This window comes from Neodiprion pinetum, chromosome 5, assembly GCF_021155775.2.
Source record: "Neodiprion pinetum isolate iyNeoPine1 chromosome 5, iyNeoPine1.2, whole genome shotgun sequence".
Taxonomy (NCBI): domain Eukaryota; kingdom Metazoa; phylum Arthropoda; class Insecta; order Hymenoptera; family Diprionidae; genus Neodiprion; species Neodiprion pinetum.
The window spans coordinates 21701830-21722256 of record NC_060236.1 but is presented as its reverse complement, the minus strand read 5'-3'; the positions used below and the strand labels follow the sequence as shown (position 1 = coordinate 21722256).

Sequence of the window (20427 nt, the reverse complement as noted above, 5' to 3'; positions counted from 1 at the left end):
AACAAGAAGTAAATAAGTCTATTAGGTCTGCGTGAAACGGAAAGGGAACACGGAGAAATCGTTTTTTTCTTCTATTTTTTTTTTTTTACTTGTCGACTGCCTACACGGCCAAACGAACGACAATGCAGGAAATTATACGGTACAATACAAGCATTGGAGCAATTAAACGAGAGAGGGATACAAATTATTCAATAATCGATATCGATCTTTGAGTAATCTATTGATTAATTCAACTCGCTTTGTTCCTTTTTTTTTGCACTCGAAGCTATTAATGCATGATGTGATTAACAATAACGAATAGATGTACATAATACGAAATCGATATATATATAGGTCACATTATTCTATCACTGGGTGACGACGTCGCGACGTGACGTCGAGGCTAAGCTGGCTATTGCGGATGTCCCACGCTACCGGAAGTACTTATATACCCGACCTCTCTATTGGACCGTTACGATCGTAATTGTACATAGAATACTGACAAGGTAAGGTTCGATTGTGGAAATCGGTTGTTTTTTTTTCGACTAAGTAATTAAACTAACTGGATAGAAAAGAAGAGAAAGAGAAAAAACTGACGAAAGGTGAAGGAATTTGAAAAAGGAAGTGAGTAAGGAATTTAAAGCAAACGCAATCTAACATTTCAATTGTTTATTATTTGCATAAAACCAATTTCGTAGTTTTTTTTTTTACATAATTTTCGTATGTGTGTAATACGCTAAGGTCGTAGAATATTTTTATTAATTACTAATAAAATTACACTTTTCAAATTCATATTTGAAACGATCGTAATATCCGTTTAGCACAACATGCGTATTTCTCAAGTAGCCTTGATTGTATTCAAACAGAAGCCATTCTGCTTACCCTTATTATTCGTTCCTTCGATTTTACAAATTTACTTTCAGTTTTAATAATATGGAAGGAGAAATATTTTCTAGAAATAATAATTCGATAGAAGTGCATTTTTCATTCTGCAGCCTGTGCCAGAAAAAGCATTACACTGAAGAAAACTTCCTGTGCTGACAAACTTGACCTTGACTTTTTCAACTTCAACATCAACTTCGACCTCAGCTGTACTAGCAACGAAAAAACAAACATCACGTTGAGCTGTACAATGAAAAGTACGCACCCTCAAATAATACGTGATTATTAAAAGCACGTTACGTAGGAGAATTGTATGAAAAGACTCGGCAGAATCGTGGGTCGAGTCAAAAAGCGACAGTGAGAAGATAACAGTAAAGCTCTTCTTCCGGAAATGCATCGAAAGAAACAAAAGAATGCGATAAGAATAGCGAATGCTGTTTTTATCTTGATTTACTGCTGGAACATGGTGTTTCGAAATAGAACGAGTCATGGAACAGCATTGAAATAGCTCGGAATGGTCTTCTCAATGAAAAAAAGTCTTTTCTTGTAAGTAGTGAGAAGAAAACTGTTCCACTATCATCCAAATCGAAGCACGAGTATCGTGCCGATGGATGAAAAATGACAAATGAAAAACTAATTATTTGGGAACAAAGACTAGATCTGGGCAGTTAATCTTCTCGGCGAGGTCGACGATCTACGGGATCCACAATCGTCAGTCTTCGGTATCCGCCTCGTCATCGATTTCTCCGTGCCCTAAATCGGCCCTCGAATTAATCCCGAAGGACAGTTGTCGAGAAAGTAAGGCCGTATTCTACTCACCCACCCCGGAAGTACCTGACGCGTGGAAAACACTTCGGGGTGCGCGAGCTCGCGAGATCATCTCCATCGGGCTGCTCCGCTTGCGTTTTCAAGGCCCAGGAAGGATCTTCGCGGGGGGATTGAGCTCCCTCTGAATTTCCTCAAGGGTCTTGCCCTTGGTCTCGGGCGATATCCAGAACACGAAGAGCGTGCCGGCCGCGCAGCATACGGAGAATATCCAGAATGTCGTGTGGATTCCGGCAACCGAATTCAGCGACTGGTATCCAAGCCCTACGATGAAGGCGAAGAACGAGCCCACGATTATCCCACATGCAACCGCGGGGCCCTTGACGTTCGTGGGAAACAGCTCTCCGAGCAGGACGTACGGCAGCGTTCCGATACCGAGGGCGACCATAACCTCGTAGGTGATCAGCGCCACTATCGGCAGCCAAGTGAACGACGATACGTCCGCTTGGGCCTCGTACTTCAAGTAGAAGAAAAGACCCTCAACTCCGAGCGCCAGCGCCGCGGTGATGCCCGATGCCATCATCAACGGTCGCCGTCCCAGTCGGTCGACCAGACCGGCTGCTATTACGCCGGCGACCAGCTGCGCCCCCCCGAGGACGATCACGGCCTCACTGGGCGCGAGTGCCGAGCCACTGTGGCTGAATATCTCCTGCGTGTAAGCGACGATCGCCATGTGACCGGAGAACTGCTGCGTGGCCTTGAGGCCCAAGAGGATCAAGAGGGCGCGACGGTTCCCGCGAGTCCCAACGAGCTCGAAGAGCGCGTTGCGCGTCGATCGCTGACCCTCGATCACAGCCTCTTTCATGGACGCTACGTCTGCGCGGACGCTCTCGGGCTTGACTACTCGACGCAGCCGCATGAGGGCGCGCTCGGCCTCCGCGTCTCGGCCCTTTATGAGGAAGAAGTACGGGGTCTCGGGCATGAAGACGAAGGTTGCTACGAAGGTCAGCGGGACGACCATCGAGACCAGGTTCAGCTGCCAGTAGGGGAGGTAGGCGCCGACCGCTGTGACGAAGAGAGTTCCAACGTTCGTCGACATCTTCAGGAACGTTCCCAGCGCACCACGGATGTTTTTGTCCGCTATTTCGCCAAGGTATATCACAGCCACGTTGTAAATACCGCCGTGACCGATGCCCGCGACGAAACGGGCCACGTACAAGGTTATCACGCTCTTCGCGGCCACCACCAGACCCCAACCGGCTAGTTGCGGAAGCGCGAATGCCAACAGGGAGAACTTTCGGCCCAGGCGATCGACGCACGCTCCACTTATGAATGAGGCCAGAATTCCGCCGAGGGTGTACAGCGATGCTATCCAGGCGCCCTCACCCTTAGTCACTGGGAACTCGGAGTCCGGGCCCGTAAGGTATGGTAGTGCTGGTGACGTCCAGCCAAGGTGACCTCCGCATGCCATCACTCCTAAGCAAGCTGGAACCAGAACATATAATAAGATCTTCGGGATCGTTTGAAGAGGGTGATGAAGAGAACTTACGTTAAAAATGGATACGTGATTTTGAATGATGTTTGTCCTGGTGTAGATTGTTAGTTTAGTGAAGAAGGTCAAAAAAGTTACTCAAAGTTGTAGAAAAGACGAAGAACAAGGTGAAGAATTGAATATTTTTTACACTTATGTGACAGTTTGGAACAGAATACTGTTCTAAAATAATGATTAAGAAGTAATGAAAAAAGCACATTTCTCGGCTGAGGTTACACCAGTTTAGATTTGGTTCAAAATTTGTAAATTGTTGAAAAAGAAGATGCAGTATATTTTTTAAAGGTGTAAAACCCTGAAAACAACTAGTAGAATGAAGTGAATCTGAAAGTGAGCTATTTGACATATTGATTTTTAAAGTGTGATAGTTTAAAAAAATAAAATCCGTGAATTGTTCCAACAAACAAGGAAACAATGGTTAAGAAGAAGCAGAAGAGGAAGAAGTATATTCTAGAGTTCTACTTCGAAATCAGTAAATGATGAATTGAAAACAGGATACAGAAGACAATGAAGAGCGGTTTTGAAAGGTATGAATAACTACTAAAAACTTTGAAGTAGATTTTGAAGTATGACAGCATACCGTCGTAGTATTTATCCAACATTGGAAGCTCATTCGATAATCATATATCCGAAATTGAAATATAAATTATTAAATTTGAAATGGTGATTCAAATCTGGAACTGCAACGACACAATTAAGAACATAAAACGTACTGGACTTCCAAACAAACAACTAGACGCCTTTTTCATGATTCGCGTGACACTGCATGGTCTACATTGTAAAATAATTGATAATTGCTAGGTTAACCACACAGCGAAGAGGGCAAGCTGCATTTTCTGAAGATTACGTAACGCCTGTATGCATGTCACGAATGTAAGTGCTCATCATGAACGTGAAGCAGATGAATGCCCTTCACGACTGCGCTAAAAACGGGTTGCGCAACTGCTGATTGGCATCGCTTTGCACCGACATGATTTTCTGTGAAGAATGGGCTGCAGTAGCTAGTCGACTATTGTGCTATCGATGTACCACCTATCAGTTTTTTTATTTGTTTTTTTTTTTTATCTAAAACTAACAAAATGGGAAACCCAACCGGCGCTGATTGTCGGCGGGCTTAAAGCCGCCGCAAGTTGATTTTAGTTCTTTGTTTTGGTTGAATCGGTCAATCGGAAGTTGGGAGGATTAAATGGCATTCATTTTCACCGAGTAATTTCCGTCTTGGTTATAAGAGAAAGCGCCTAAAGTGCGCTGCGTTTTATGTATGCGCTGTGTATATTTACACTGTAATAATAATGATAATGATGATATTCCGTAATAACAACGGCCGTAACCTCCGACGATCACGATTGTCTTTATACCGATTCGAAAGCCGCAGGTTTTCGCCTCCTCTATTCAGACAGCGCATAAGAAAGAAGGAGCCGTTAAACGGGTCAATTTATAGACTGGAATCAGTGCAAGTTGTTTGCCATGGCTATTATACATAACACTTTCAGCTTTTTTCAGATTAAGATCCTGTACAATTTTTTGATGTCGTGAAATGAACCGATTTCGATAATCGATTAATGTTTCGAACTCGCAATGATTTGCATTATTCGAACCCTAGACGCGTCGCGAGGCTAAAGGAAGTCTGGCAAGTACTTTTAGTGCCATTCACGTCTGGCGTTTAACGATTAAGGCAGTGACGCACGTCCTTCGGTTCAGCCCGGAGCGTCTCGACGTTTCTTGGCTTCCGGATGAAGTGCAAACACGAATTTGTAAGCGATGTATCTAATCGAATTTTTATATTTCAGGAAGATGTCCGAGCCCAAGAAACCCCGGAACCGGAACACTGAGCATGGAACCGATTGCGCAACCGGGTTGTAGCCGTTGCCCATAGCTGGCAGACTGAAAATCGGGTCACCGGTACAAACATGCTGGCTAGAATATCTCGGCCACGCATTCATGCCAACGCGTAACTGCCACCGCAATTACACTTGCAGTTTTCACACCTGTGCCAATTAATTCATTACGGTTCAACCGGTTCATCGGACATGCGTTTGCATTACTTCAGAGACGACTCGGCTTGAGATTACTGTGGAGACACTCTGTCTGACAGCTTTCTAACACTCTCAGCTCCGGGTCTCCGACAAAGAGAGGAAGGTGGTGGCGTGACTCCACCGTACCTAAATTCTGGAGTAATGGCGTGAAATCAGGTGGACGGACTGGAAAGGAAGTCGTTCCGACAATTACCGGTTATTAGCGCCAAGCTTAGCGCAGAAGCGACAATGTCCATACTTCGTCTCACGCTATGCGTGATTCTCGCGATTGGAAAAACTCTGCTCTCTGATCTCTAAAGCGGTTCAATCCTTGATTTAGGAATCTGCAGGTGCACCGAAGGCTGAGGATTTAGTCCATGGCCGGGTCGTCCTGGACTGGAGGATGCGGACTGGGCTCGGTGCTCGTTTTGGAGATAGTCTAGGTGCTCTTTCGCTTACCCGCTCTACTGCAACCACATCCGCAAATTTTTAACGCCACATACGGACAACCGGCCTTTCTCGCACCAAGGGCACCTGATCAATCATGCCCGTTCCATTTTGCGGACTACTGTCGCTAGTCAAGGCTGAATGCTCTACAGTTTTTTTTACAGGTTCTTCAGGCTGGCGCAACGAGGGCGAAGCGAGTTCGTGATTTTTAAAATCAGGAACTGAATTTATTCTTTCTCAAAATGATAAGGACTGTGTGAAGTTTTTTTTCTCTCTCTCTCTTTTTGAGGAAGTTCAACAAAATTATTCTAATCCATACTGGCTACTCGATGGTTTCAGAAACACTAATGATGTATAACATTTTTTCACACTCACCGCTTACTGCTGCCGTGAACTGGAGCCACTGACTGCCGCGTTCCCTCGGGACTTCCTGGCTCTCCATTTCCTGCAGCTTTTTGGCATCCGTGTCTCGGTTGCCTGCGGCCTTCGGAGTCCCAGAATCATCTTCCGGCGTCGCGGAAGTCGCGGTACTGATCCTCCAGCAAGAAAATATCTTCAGATGCATGGTTGGTTCGTGTGCTTAGTTTTCTTCTCTTATCAGCGATAAATGAAAGGAATCGACACAGCAATAGTGAGAAACTGCAAAAGATCGGTATGAATATTCTCTGGATTCGAGGGCACGTTCCGTTGACCTTCGACGGTAACCGAACTCGATACGTCGTTGACCGGTATTTTTGATAAACTATCTTTATCCAAAGATCGGCAACAGCGTTGCTAGAGATTTCTATACGAAAAAATCTGACGTTCACAGTTGTAACTCGACGATCGGCTTTTCGATTCCGTGGGTTAAGATTCTTTTTTACTTTATTTTCATTTTAAAACCGAATTTGGCGGCTGCTACCGGCACGTGGTGCCGAACTGAACCGATCTGGGGTTCGACTGAGCCTTTAAAGCCGATTGAGTGGTGATAGGTGAAAGAGGTGGGGGGGATGAGGGGTGGTGACTCGCGATTGTCGAGACCCGCGGAACCATGCGATGACCCTAACCGTGGAGTGCGCGACAGCCTCGCCCGATCCGCCCCCCACCCTGTCTTACCGATAAATCGCAGACATTCCGACAGCGCCGCACGGCGATCGCGCAATGTGTACATTGCTCCTTGTGTATGTACCTGACCGACCGCAGGGCCCTCCCATCTCCCCCCCTGCCGATTCCACATCCGCGACAGTCTCTTCGCCAACGAGACCAGGTGGCTCTTATCGCCGATCTATTGTTGCAGGTCGCTTTAACAGCAAAAATGCGGAACGCACCGAGTAACCACGTGTTTATTGTTCATCACACCTATAGCCGGTGTTCGTTAGATCACGTGATACACTTCGTAACACACTCCGATGGTACGGTCACGCATTCCGATCCAAGTGTCCGAGATATCTGTCAATAACGGAATTTTAATAGTGGATGTACGAATCGGCGCGAGTACCGATCCTTACAGTATTATTGATTAACCCATTTTCACACCCGTCTCACTTCTCAGTTACACCTATTTCTCTATTGCTTATTCTATTACGCTCTTAGCCTGCTAACGTTGGTTGATTGGCACACGATTTTTAGCACCTCGATTTGTCTTTAGGTGATGACGGTCAATATTTTCTTTTCTCTCGCTCTCTCTCTTTCTTTCTCTCTCCTCTTCTCAAACACGGTAATTCATTTTGTATACGTTGCGATTGGCATCCGATTTTGCGCACCTATCTTGCCTCACGATTTAAACTATTTTTTACATCGCTATACTTTGTGATCGGCAAGCAGTTATCTTTGACCCGATTGCGATCATTTCTATATCTTTTATATTTCTCCACTATATTCGATTTTAAATACGTGCGTGATCGTGAATTTTCAACCGATTTCTCATGCATATCTGATCATCTCTGTGCCTTCCGATTATTCTATTTTATTATCCTTCCCATTCGGACAGATTTCAGTGTAAAAAAGATTTGAATCGGTTTCCATTGTCGATATTTTCCTCCTTTACCGATTTCTGTAACCGATTTCAAACGCTTTTCACCTATGATCGTTAGCAAACGGTCCAGACGGATGAGCCCTGTTCACTCGATAAAAATAAACATTAATTTCGCATACCGATCGATCGGAGTGGGTGGAGATCAGATTTTTTCGACTTGTTTTTGCAATAAAATTTTTTTCACCACTTATTCCTCACGTTCTTTTTTTTTTTAAACCGTGTTCTCGTCATAATTACACGCAGGCACGACGTAGGAAGACGCGCACGTGTGCATGCAGTGGACGTGTGTAACGTGTGTGATACGATCGTTCGGAGATCACTTTTATCATCAGATCATCAATTATGTTGCGGTCACCCATGCGTGCGCAATATAACCACACATCGTCGCTCCGGTCCAGTGTGTGTAGTTTAAACGACAACGGGCTTCATCTAAATACCATATCGTTATGTCAGAACTGCATTCCGATCCCCCGGCATTCACGTGATGTCGAACGTGTTCGACCGATCTTTCCTTGCTTTTTACTTATTTATTCATTCATCTATCTCGTCGTCATTATCATTCTCGTGTTTATTGTTTCTCATTATTATTCAGTCCGGTCAATCACGGTAAGTGCTGATTAAGCGATCTTCGGCTGTTTGATTCCTTATATAATATATTTATTTATCTTTCTTGTGCCTCACTTTGTATCGTTCTCGAGTCTTCGATTTCGACTTTGTATTTTACGCATGAAAATAAATCGTATACAATCACGAGGAAGAGACGAGAACGAAGTGATTCTATCTTACGATCAATAATAATCGTGATACGAGTATATAATTGACGCCAGTAAAGCAGAAGTCGAAAGAAATTGGGGGTGGAATATATTCAATTTTCAATTGAGTATTGATGTAACTTTTCTAGGTCCTCTAATTTTCTTCCTTACTTATACTCTCTGAAATCGACGTTGCATCGATCCACACGTTTGTCTGTCCTGTACATAAAAATATTGCCTAAAAAATCCAAGTATTCATGGGGCAATCGCAATTGCAAAGTAATGAATTTTGTTCTCGAGTCGGTGTACAGAATTTTTTTATTATGCATTATGTAACGAGACAACTTATACTGCACGTATACAATTATCGTTTTCACACCGTACGCGCGAAGCTTTATATTGTACGATATTGCCAAATGTGAAATACGCAGTGTTATATGATACCCACATACCGTGCAGGTTACGATGCGTTGTGTAATTCTTCGCGTATAATAAACGCTGTGTATAGATTAAACACACTGATTAAAGCATATAAATAAAGCGATCTCGATAAATTCCCATTCAATTACTCTACTTTACACCGACTTGTTATTGAACCGGTTTTTTGTATTTTCATTCTCGTCGTTATTTTTTTGTTTCACAGCGGAGGAGGAACATTAAATTGCCAAACAGATTGGAAAATAACGGCAAACCGCAAGAATTTTTTTTTTTTAATCTTCCACCACGCCATAGTTTAATCTATAAAGTTTCTTTAGACATTGACGATCGTTTAATCGTTCAATTTTATCGATCATTTTATTTCTTCTCTTTATTCGCCGAATATTTTTATTACCCGCGAATTCTTTCCCCCTCTTAAAATCACTTGAATAACAAGATAGGTGGAGAAAAATCTTAGATAAAAATCAGAGTCGATAAAAATCACCTGACGGGTAAAGAAAACAAGAATACGGAATTCGAAAATCGCTAATAAAGGTTTGAATCTACGCACGGTTTTCGGTCCTGTCACGTATCTCGCGATAAATAGTTTCTGTATGCACAGTGTAACACATAATAGTTACGGTATAGAGACAGACCCGCAAACGCGAGTTCTTAACATTGTGCTCGAAGGTCATACGTGACCTGCGATCACTGCCTACAGGCCATAAGTTTCCGCGTTTTAACCGTCGGCGAAACCGGAAATCCGAAGTACGAACCTTCCCGCATGCATACGGGCAATTCCACAAAAATTTTCAGACTCGAATTTTAAAAAATTTCCGTTTAACTCTTCAATTTTTATCACATTCAACAGGTAATTCCAGCAGATTAAATAAGATCACGTTATTTCACCAAACAACTCGCAAGTTTTGAAATTATCTCGAAAGCATGTACAGCAAAATGGACGTAGATTATTGAAATTCGAGATCTGCAAAAGAAGATCGTCTTTTTACTCGAAACTGACAACGAGTCTGACGAGTATTTCTACGTTTGCGAAAAAATTATTTGTATGATTTTCGAGTGTCGTGAAACCGACGCTGCAAATCGTTTACTAGGAATTGTCAGAATCACCCGTACGCGTAACATCCGTGATAGTTTGTATTTCTGAAACTCTTTAGGGAATTTGACCCCGTTTCCAGGCCGTAAAGAGCTGCGTTCTCAATCTCTGTATAAATTATATTTACTCATTTTTACGTATCGTATTATCAGATCGCATATTCAAAGAGTGTCGAGTGCGCGTTTATATAAATTTATACACATATATGTATGTATATATAATATCATTATCGTACGTAATAATCGCGGCGCGAGGTCTGGTTTTACGTAGGTCTGTATAGGAGTACGTAACCGGCTTACAAATCGTCGATTAAAGACTCGACATCAACGCGGAGACTTTAATTCGACACGCGCAGACGATTTAAAGGCATCTCGAACGGTTTGACATCGAAAATGCAGATTCGGTCACGTCATAATTTTTTTTTTTTTTTTTTTTTTTTTTTTAGAGGTGGAACATTTTTTACATCATCGAAAAAATTCAACGTCACTCAAAAGGGTTAAATCTTTTTGAAAATAATTTTTTTGCCTTTATCGTCACTCCTGATTAACTTTGATTAAACAGAACCGATCTACAATTTTTCGTCAATATTACTCGGTTTCATAAATGCAGGCGCATTGTGATAATTTTTTTTCTACACGGGGAACATTTCTCCATATGTTCAACTTTTTTGAAAATAGTTTTTATTATGACCATCATCACCCCTGCTGAACTTCAATTGAATAGAAACAAATGAGTTCTCAATTTTTTCGTCAATACTACTTTGTCTCACAAATTCAGTCGAGTTGTAATTATTTTTTCTTTCTTTTTTTATTTCGGTAAGAATTTTTCTACATTGATGACAAAAGTCTCCAAGTATAATTAGAAAAGTTGAGATGTTGTGAAATTGTTTTTCTTTTTTGGTTTTTGGATCAATAGTCATCACTGATTGAGGGTAATTAAATAGAAACAAACGAATTTCTCATTTTCTAAGTGTAATTTCGTAATTTCTGTGGAATTGTGAGTTGACTGTTAGGTTGATTTGAATGTTCAGGCCATTGTCACTCATTGCGAAATCAGCTTCTTTTTTACGCTGATAATTTACGTAGGAAACTTCGATGAAATTTTCTTCGGACTGAATTGTTTCCAGAAAATTGCAATTTTTTTCTCTAAAGAGTTGGAGTATTTTATTGTAAAATAGAAATTTTCTATTCAATCTTCTTTTGGTTTTACGATGAAAGCGTGTTTGTTTCTTTTTTCTGTTTTTTTTTTTTTTTTTTTGTATATATATATATTCTGAGAGAAGAAAAAAAGAATTTTTATCGTACCAGAGATCAACGAAAAGCAAATTATTCTGATTGGAAACGGTCACGAAAGAACTTGACAGTTGAGAAGATGCTTGGATTCTTAAAATGCGCAAATCTAACGAAGAGCATAGTTGAAAATACGTCATTCATCACACCTGCGCATGTTAAACTAGATAGATACGCGCGAATCGATCAGGAATCATGTCACGATGATCTATCCGATCCATACCGTCTGATTCACTGTATTATCACACCCGGTTTGAGATTCATGAAACGTAGATCGCCCACGCAGCACAAACGGAATATAGAAACGGAAGCGAAAGAAAGGGAAGTGCCTCTAGGTCTTCAGTTCCGTATATGCCTCCGGTAAACTGATTACATGTTGTAATTAAATCCACTAGAATCAAGTTGAAGAAAACAAGAAAACGAAAAATTAAGAAGACGTCACGAATGGTAAAATATCTAAAGAACGGTGACCACCGAATTTGAACAATTAACCTGTTCGCTTTAAAATGAAAATGTTGACTCAAAATGCCCTTACTTGAGTAAAGAAACACCTTATGGACGATTTTGAGATCGTTCGGACATGTTTCAGAAATTGAGTTTTTTTTTTTTTTTCCCCTCTCTTCGAAATTTGCGTTTTCCTCGCAATGTGAGAATAATTCTACAAAATAAATAGCGGTGATCGATTTGTCGGAAAACCTTGCCTGAATTTCATTGACAATTATTTAATATGCAGTTTATCTCGAGAAAATCGTCAAAAAAAGAAAAAAAAAAAACGCAATTCAAGATTGTACACTATAGGGTGGAAGACAACGAATGGATTAATTGATCATCTTACGGAGTATGATCTATGAGATAAAAAAAAAAAAAAAACATATAATAACTTGAAATAAAAGGTCAATATTTTTTACCACACGTTGAACTTATATTTTCTTGTTATCGGTCCGTTTTTATTCGTTTGCTTTTATTTCTTATTTTTTCTGCTTTGTTTTTCTGAAATTCTTACTCGATTCCAAGTCACCTGTACATCTGTATTCCGCGTGTATATTTGTCATTTGCAACAAACGCTTGCGTGTGAAATTCCACGCGCATCGAACGTGCAAATAGTTAATTAAACATAACGTGCGTAAGTCGAATTCACCGAACCGTTCGATGTACGAATTTTAATACATGCTGCAGACAACACGGTGTTTGTTTTCATCGTCTATTTCATTTCGTTATCATCATTTTGCAATTTTTTTCGATTATTTTTGCAATCTCTCACTTTCTCCCTCTCTCTCTCTCTCTCTCTCTCTCTCTCTCTCTCTCTCTCTGCGTTTTGTCGCAGCTCTTTATTTTTATTCACCTTAATATCGTCATCGACATTTCATCGGTTTTCCTTTTCGACGTTTATTTCTCATCTCTTTCACAGAATCGCAAACCCGCCAGGCTCTCGATGCCGAACGAATCGTTCTCTCAATACTTGTAATTATACTGTACAACCGGCATTATGCGTACATACAACACAGATTTGCGGCTTGGTTACCGCGGGGTTTTTCTAAACGACGCGGTAGCCGATTTTGGACTAATAATATTGAACAAATACTGAGAAGAAGAGGATCGGGAATACAAAAAATCACTACAACTCCAAAAATGAGCAATAAAAATCCTGCTACTCGGGAGTTAACGAAAACGATTGATTCGCTACATTTTCTTCTCATTCGAAGAAATTTCGGACCTCTTCGAACTGTTTTAGTTCCACTTTCTTATTATTGTCATTTTTTATTACACACGAGCATCTTCCGTTGATCACTTTACAATATCACACACGCCTGTACAAGTTATGCTTGACGCAGAAAAGAACGAAGCGTTAAAAATACAAACATGGTTTAATAACGAGTAAGCAAAATTGCGGTCAAATTCTTATGCATGCGTGTGTATCTCTCTGTTCGCGTCTGAACAAAGTGTTAAACATACAGCGATCAGCCTAAATTAAACCAGCGTATATCGTATGTCATATGCATATATTTAATATACATTTGTGTGTGCCTTTGCGTATACAAAATGAAATATAATTAGACAAACTACAACTACGTGGCTTTACACATATTTTTTTTTGTCATTTTTTAGCAAGACTTACGTCAGCCCGTGTAACATAATAATTATCATTTCAGACGAGTGAAAATAATTACATTCTAATTATCCTCATGCAAACTACGACTGGGATCTAGTATTTGAATACATAGAAGTTATTACATAGATTACACGGGTATAATGCAAGTGACGGCATAAAATTTGCGATACAAAATTGCTGGTTTGACCGAATCGCTGCAACTTTTATCACAAAATTAGCTGCAGTGTCGTTGTACGAGGTTTTTATTATCATTCTTTAAATTTCGCAAGGACGCAATTATAATTGCACAATAGTAGGCACGAAGTGTGAAACGAAATTGAATGCCCGCCTGTTGCAATTGCGAGAAAATTATCTAATTGTAAAATTACCCGTAATCTTTTCTAAATACATATTTTCATTATCATTTTTTTCATACCTATAACAAATTTCCTTTTTTCTCTATCCCCTAAATTTATATTTTTCTGCAGTCGTTGCGGAACCTTTCGGTCGATTGTATGATCGGCGCAGGAACTTTTATTACGTATCGGTATGTATCGTTTAGTGAAAAAGTTAATGAAAAAAAAAAAAAAAAACACGAATCGTGAAAGACTAAAACGAAAAAAAGAAAAAAAAAGCGTGTATAATCGAACGTTTCTTCACGGTTACGCCCACCTGTGATTTCCCCTCGTTACTTGTATAATTCAATAGGTTGTAAATACTCACATCATATTGTATATAACATATACCTATTCGCAGGTATGTAATGCATATCCTATTTGGACGTAATAGAGTTTTTCGTAGGACAATTTTTGCGTGTATACAAATCTTACGTCGACTTATACGTGTATACGGATTGGCTAGGCTTAAGGGTGTGATCGCGTTGACGAGAAAAACGGTGTATATAATCGGACGCCGATTTCCTGTAAGTGACGGAGAAAAAGAGGCATAAGATATTACTACAGGATGGAAAAATAAGAGTGAAAAGACAAAACTGCGTCGTACCTCGTACATTATAATACAAAAGTCTGTCAATTGTATCACTGTACCTACATGTATGTAATACACGGTATTATATTGTAAAGATAGAGTGAATTTTTAGTCGATTCCGGCAGCTTTCCATTGCACGCTGTTACACAAAAGTATTTCAAATATTACGTAAATTTGTTCGACGATCAATAATCATTACATTGCATTTTTTTATACGTATCGTATAACGTCTGTAATGAAAGGTGTGAATTGTTACATCGATTAGCCGTAGTCTACTAAAATCGAAGAGCGGATTTTTTAAAAGATTGAATAATTAAGATACTGTTACAAAGGGTGAAATCACCCGTTTTGCCCCCTCTTTAATGATCTAGTAGTCATCATAGATAAAAGACGTTTATAAACCTCTTATGTCTTTAAAAAGAATAAGGTTGCTGCGTCAACCAACATTATTGTAAAAACAGTCTTGTTTCAGACTAAACGAGAAACACATATTACGCAATTAAAGCTTTTTCACAACATTTTATTCACGCTTTTGATTTTGACTTGATAATTAAACTCGCGGATCCATATTTTATTTTCCGTAACGTCAAACAACGTTACAATACGCTAAAGAGGAAAGTGTATCGGTACAAGTGAACAGTTCTAAAAGTTCGTTTCTCCAGATTGTTCCGAAGGACGGGAATAGCTTTTACAGAAATCAGTTTCACAAGGCAAATGTTCTGCAGAATATATTCTGCAGACTTGTTTCCAATGGATCCAAAAAAACTTGATCCAATCTTTCAATAATTTTTTTCATCCTGCTAGCGATTTTCTGTGACGTTATCATTACTATGTCAATTTTTGAATCTTCTAGATCGATAAAGGATACTATATTATTTTTTTCTGCAAGAAAAACTAACCGTTATTTCACCCTGTAATGAAAATTTACAGCCGGGTCTCGAGAGTAGACCTCCATTTGTTTTGTATTTTCTAAAAATTGTGTGATCGGTAAAATTGCTTTTTGGAAATTATCGTTGGAGGTAAAAGGAAACTGAAGTAAAAGTAACAAGGATTATCCTTGAAATACGTTTCTCGTGCTGAAAAATTTATACTTTACGTGGTCCAAGACGACACTTTTTTCCTTGTGTATTTAATTTGGTTTGAACTGATTATTTCGGTAAAATCTCAGAAAGAAATGAAAATGAAACAAACACTCCGATATCCAGAACCCGTCCATATAAAGTTGAGAAAAGAACATTGACTTTGTTTGCTAAATTGAAGAATTCACTCGAAGATGAAAGAGGAAAAATACGCATAAATTTACGCCGACGCTTTAAAACTCGTAAAAAAAAGTCGTAATTCAGGTTTTGAAGAAACCATAAAAAAATAATTAGGCGTTTTTCGGAATCCGGACGACGACACGAGAGATCAGAGCCGAATTGGCACGCGATGGAATTCTCCATTCGAGTCAACTGTACGATATTCACGCTCTGCAGCCGCTTTTCGTTTCAAACATGTTGTCGAAGCGAGCATTCCGCACGATGCGTGCGATTTCGAGTAAGTATCCATGTATGAGATAAAAGTACAAACGGAGAGTCGTTTGTTTGATTTCCTGATCTGCCCAACAGCTGAGTAAACTCTCGATATTAATATAACGCACATACCGCGCGAGAAGAAAAATGAAATAATAATCGTAAATGTATGTAATTATATATTGCGTACGTATGTGTATAATACGATGCTAAATACGGAATTTTCCCGAAAACACACAGATTCTGTTGTTATAATATTTTTGAAATTTCCCGGCTCTTACTTTATTTACTTATAGATCATTTTATGACGCTTATCAGGCTTGTAGTATTTCTAATTTCATCTCCGATTCATAATGTCCAAATTACAAATTTCCAACTCTCGTCATTGAAACTCTGAAACGAAAGTTTACGACAGGTAAGAATTTTCAAACTCTCGATATCCTCTAATTTATTCTAATGATTATTTTCATTCACTTATCGAAGCTAGAGGTTCGCTATTGAAGTGTAACAATATTTTCCGTTTCCTTTTTTCTCAGCGTTTGAAGGAATTCCAGTCAAACGAATTGCAAATGTAAACAATTAATTGCGTCACGTTTGTAAATACGTGATTATCATAAGAGTTATGCGAAATATTCCTGACGGAAAGTTACAATATATAATACACATAATAATGTACGGGTAGGCAAACATCTTTGGGAAAAAATAGAGAAAAAGAGAGAGAGAGAGAGAGAGAGAAGGAAAATAAGACAAATAATGCTCAGTCTGTACTAATATTTGAGATTATCGTTTGACCACAGCAATCTATGTACAATACACATTATGTGCGTACATGTTGTGCAAACGTATAAATATGTTTATTCAAAGTAGTAATATTGAATTTCAGCTGCCTGTGCAGAGAAAACCCAGTTCACTTTAATTGCTTCGAAAAAATGAAGCAGACGAAGAGAAGATCACACAAAGATTATTCCGGTCTTTGCCATTTTTCTCTTTTTCTTTTGCGAACATCACGTGCAATATTAGAAACTAGGACTTTTTGAAAATGAGTAAACAAAAATGGGAAGAAAACAATTTACAAGTCTTCCTTACCGAGATATAAATGAAAAATTGAACCTAGATCGCTTTGTGAGATAAAAGAAATTGTCTGCAGATTGTAATTTTTTGCCAAAAATTTGAAAGATAAAAAGGTTAAACAGATTTTTTCACCGTCATGTTTTGTTAAAATTTTTCTTCATTGTTGTTCGTCAGAGTAGCAAACTGTCATTAATCAAAGTTTTCGAGGTTATGTTCACGACGGTTGGTCGCCCTGGCAAACAATTGCTCTCTCAGATTTTCGCGCACGCGCATTACATTGTAGGATACAACTGACCGTTCGGCCGTTAGACAATCACCCCGTACACATAGAAATATGAAGGACGGTTTTATTGTTAAAAATGACCCCGAAAACGGTCGACTAAAATTCATTGCACGGCGATAAGTTTTGTAGGCCTGGTAAATAGGTGACTCGACTTGTTTCTCTCGTACCAGTCCATCAGTTCGATGTGAATTGCGGTGACTTGATGGACTGCGCTGCCAGGCCCGAGGCCACGTGGGATTTGAGCTGTTTAAAAATGTGTCCGTGTCCTCCGCGGAATATATACCCTCAGGTCTCTAGGCTCGTCATGTCCATGTTCCGCGTTCGACGATGGTGTGAATACACAGGCGCAAAGATGCGCGAGTCGATCGTCTCGTCTCGTCTCGTCTCGTATTTAATCGCGTCACCGTTCTCCTTCGACGAGGAACCTGGCATTTGAATGCAGATAGCTTTAAGTGGACTTTCCCTGGCGTTGACTCGCTGCCGCCACTGTTGCGACACGTGTCTTCGTTTTTTTGGCCCATTTTTCATCGTCGATGTTACCTGGAAGAGAATTCACTTCAGGGTCATACTTTGATCGACTTTGGTAATGTGTACGGGACGGAAAACCCGTGAAAAGACGTATTATCGGACTGAGAAATGTTTGTGCGAAAATTTGTCGGTTGACAGATATTTGAATGAAAATTTATCGTGCAAAAGGACGTCTAATGACGATGGTTTTTGAGTAAAAAGTTGTCCAACAATGAGCGACAATTTTTGTGAACAAAACTGTCAATACTGTAGTGCACAACTTGGAAAACGTCGCTAAAATATGTCGAGGCAGAAATACATGAGGACAGTTTTCAAGTCAAAAGACTCGTGAGCGATAATTTTCTACTGGAATGTCGTCGAAACGATCACTTACGAATAAGAAAACACTTTTTCGAATCCGAAGTAGTCAAACAACAGTTTTTTCAAAACAATAAATGACTTTATGCATTTCAATTCTTAAATCAAAGTACGTTTCAAAGATCGCGTTCAAATCAAACAATGTCTGATGAACACTGTTTGAGTGAAAATATGTCTTTCGCCTCTAGGAGACATCGTTAAATCCGTGATCCTTTTTTCACACATCTTTTTGCCGTTTCAATCGACATCCGTGTTGTGCGAAAGGCTGAAATTTAAGTGTTTATTGCCGTTGTCATTCGGTCTAAAAGGAACTGTAATTGAAAACTATAAAACGAAGTGGCAACTCAAGTTCATATCATACTAAATTGGATTGAATATCATTCACCAAACACATAAGTCATTTAAAAATCTCAAAGTCTAACACATCCCAATTATTAGCCGAAGCAAAATTACAATATCGTCGATTTTTTAAACTCATACACTGTATTATGTGTCCAATTTTTGTCAATTCTTATACCACATGCTATTTATGAATTATAGTGTTTTAAAAATCTTCTGAAACAGATTTGGATCACAATTACTTTTTAATCAATGAACAAAATGAGCCATTTAATTTATCATGAGTAGACAAACGATACGTTTTTGCTCTGAAATGGAAAAAAAATCAGACAGTTGTTTAATTTTAATTATTATAAATTCATCAACGATTGCGGAGCTTCCTAGTCAAAGTACGTAGATTTTATGTTCTTATTCCACCGCAAGATGATACTGTCGTGATTCTTTTTCATACTCAGCGCGTTCAAACTTTACATACAGCTCAGAAGGCTCCAAAATTATGAAGCGATCATTTTTATTGTTCTAAAATAATTGAAAACTGAGCTTTTTTAATTGAAATTTCTTAACTTGAAGCTTTTATACCACGACGAGAAGATCATATTATCTTCATCCGATTACTAAATATTGTTACACTCAAGTTAAACAGCTTTCGGACCTTGGCTATATCGTCATTATCACGATCATCTTCCATCCAAATTACACAGTCGCGCTTACTATGATCCCAGATCCTCCACAGCTCAAAATTCCGGGAAAAATCGTCAAGCTTGCGGTCTCCGCGACGGCGATCCGTCGCCGCAGCATTTGATCCGCGGCTCTTTCCGCAAGCCTGACGTCGGCGTTTGACGCCGCTGCGGGGCGCGGCCATAAGCTCCGCCCCCTTGAAAGCTCGGCTCGCGATTCGCGTTCGGAATCCAAGCTTGCGACGGACGCTCGTCGCAAGCTCTCGCCGCCCCGCCCAGCGCTCAACCGTCACCCGGATGTTTCATTTATTCCCGGGCTCATACGTGACTCCGAGACGAGGCACGGTCACGCCGCCGCCACCTTCCAGCCGTCCACGTGTGTGCGAAAGCCCGTTTCGCGGACGCGGCGAGCTTAACGACTGACTGACGGATAGACGCGGGCCACCGTCGCTATAATGCATCGTACGTCGGAGGTAAAACACTTTTTACGGTCATCGTGACGCTGGATTACGATCGCCCCGGGGAATAAATCATTCGAGAGCTGCGGCGCGGCTAGGAAAAAACTGACGGAAGATCGTGCTCTTCCTCAAATTAGTGCCGCTCGCCGCCGCCGCGGCGCTGCGCGCGGTTACTCCGAACTACCGATTCGTCGACGTACATACATTTTTAATGCCCGATCTCCCCTAGCGGTGGGTTATTTAACCAATTTCAACACCCGGTACTTTTCGTGGGGTACCTCACTGCGTTTATTTTTATAACCCACGAAAGAAACACGATGAAACGAGTGGTTCATTTTATTAATAGATACTGCACGGCTTTTATTTTACACGTGCTGGACAGAAACGCCGGCTTTTACATCGGGCTTTAGCTGATCGAACCAACCTTCGGCAAACTCCGTTGAATGAAAAGTAATCCAACCTTATTTGCGGACTCGACTAAGGCACGGTCAGGAAAATCCTTTTCCCCTGTTTTGGTAATTCGAAATTCGTTTTCTACACTCGGAGGCTGTCAAATTTTTATCTCATGTTCTTTTTGAAGGGAACAAAGTTTTCTTCTAAATAATTTATATGAAATCCAAGAACAAAAACAGATTTCTGTGGGAAAAATAGTTGTTCGCCAATTCCCTAGGTACTCGAGTATTTTATAAATTACAGATTTTCACGACGCTTTATCCAAATTCAAACTTTGCACAGTTTCATTTAGCATTGCGAATAATACAAACCAGAACTTGGTCGTTTCTTTGGACTCATCATTTTGTCAAAATTCGATCTTGAGAGTTCATTGATTTAAAAAATCACGTTCTTTTGTAAAGTTTACGAAAATCGCGACTTCGGCCCCGAAATTTGGAGGGAACATTTTTTC

At 40.1% G+C, this 20427-nt stretch overlaps 1 protein-coding gene across 1 annotated transcript; it reads right to left on the bottom strand.

Moving 5' to 3' along the window:
* Positions 1–633: 633 nt before the first annotated feature.
* Positions 634–6755, bottom strand: LOC124219191 (facilitated trehalose transporter Tret1-like). Its single transcript, XM_046626441.2, has 2 exons — positions 6013–6755; positions 634–3111 (listed from the first exon to the last, which is right to left on the bottom strand). The coding sequence occupies exons 1-2, from the start codon at positions 6200–6202 to the stop codon at positions 1769–1771; spliced, it is 1533 nt and encodes a 510-aa protein (XP_046482397.1). The 5' UTR covers positions 6203–6755; the 3' UTR covers positions 634–1768.
* Between the last annotated feature and the right edge of the window lie 13672 nt (positions 6756–20427).

Bases quoted from the DNA above. Each gene is read 5' to 3' on its own strand.
- LOC124219191 (XM_046626441.2), bottom strand. From the start codon at position 6,202: ATGCATCTGAAGATATTTTCTTGCTGGAGGATCAGTACCGCGACTTCC. The intron at 3,112-6,012 runs GTGAGTGTGAAA...TTCTGGTTCCAG, and splicing joins GTTCACGGCAGCAGTAAGCG to CTTGCTTAGGAGTGATGGCA.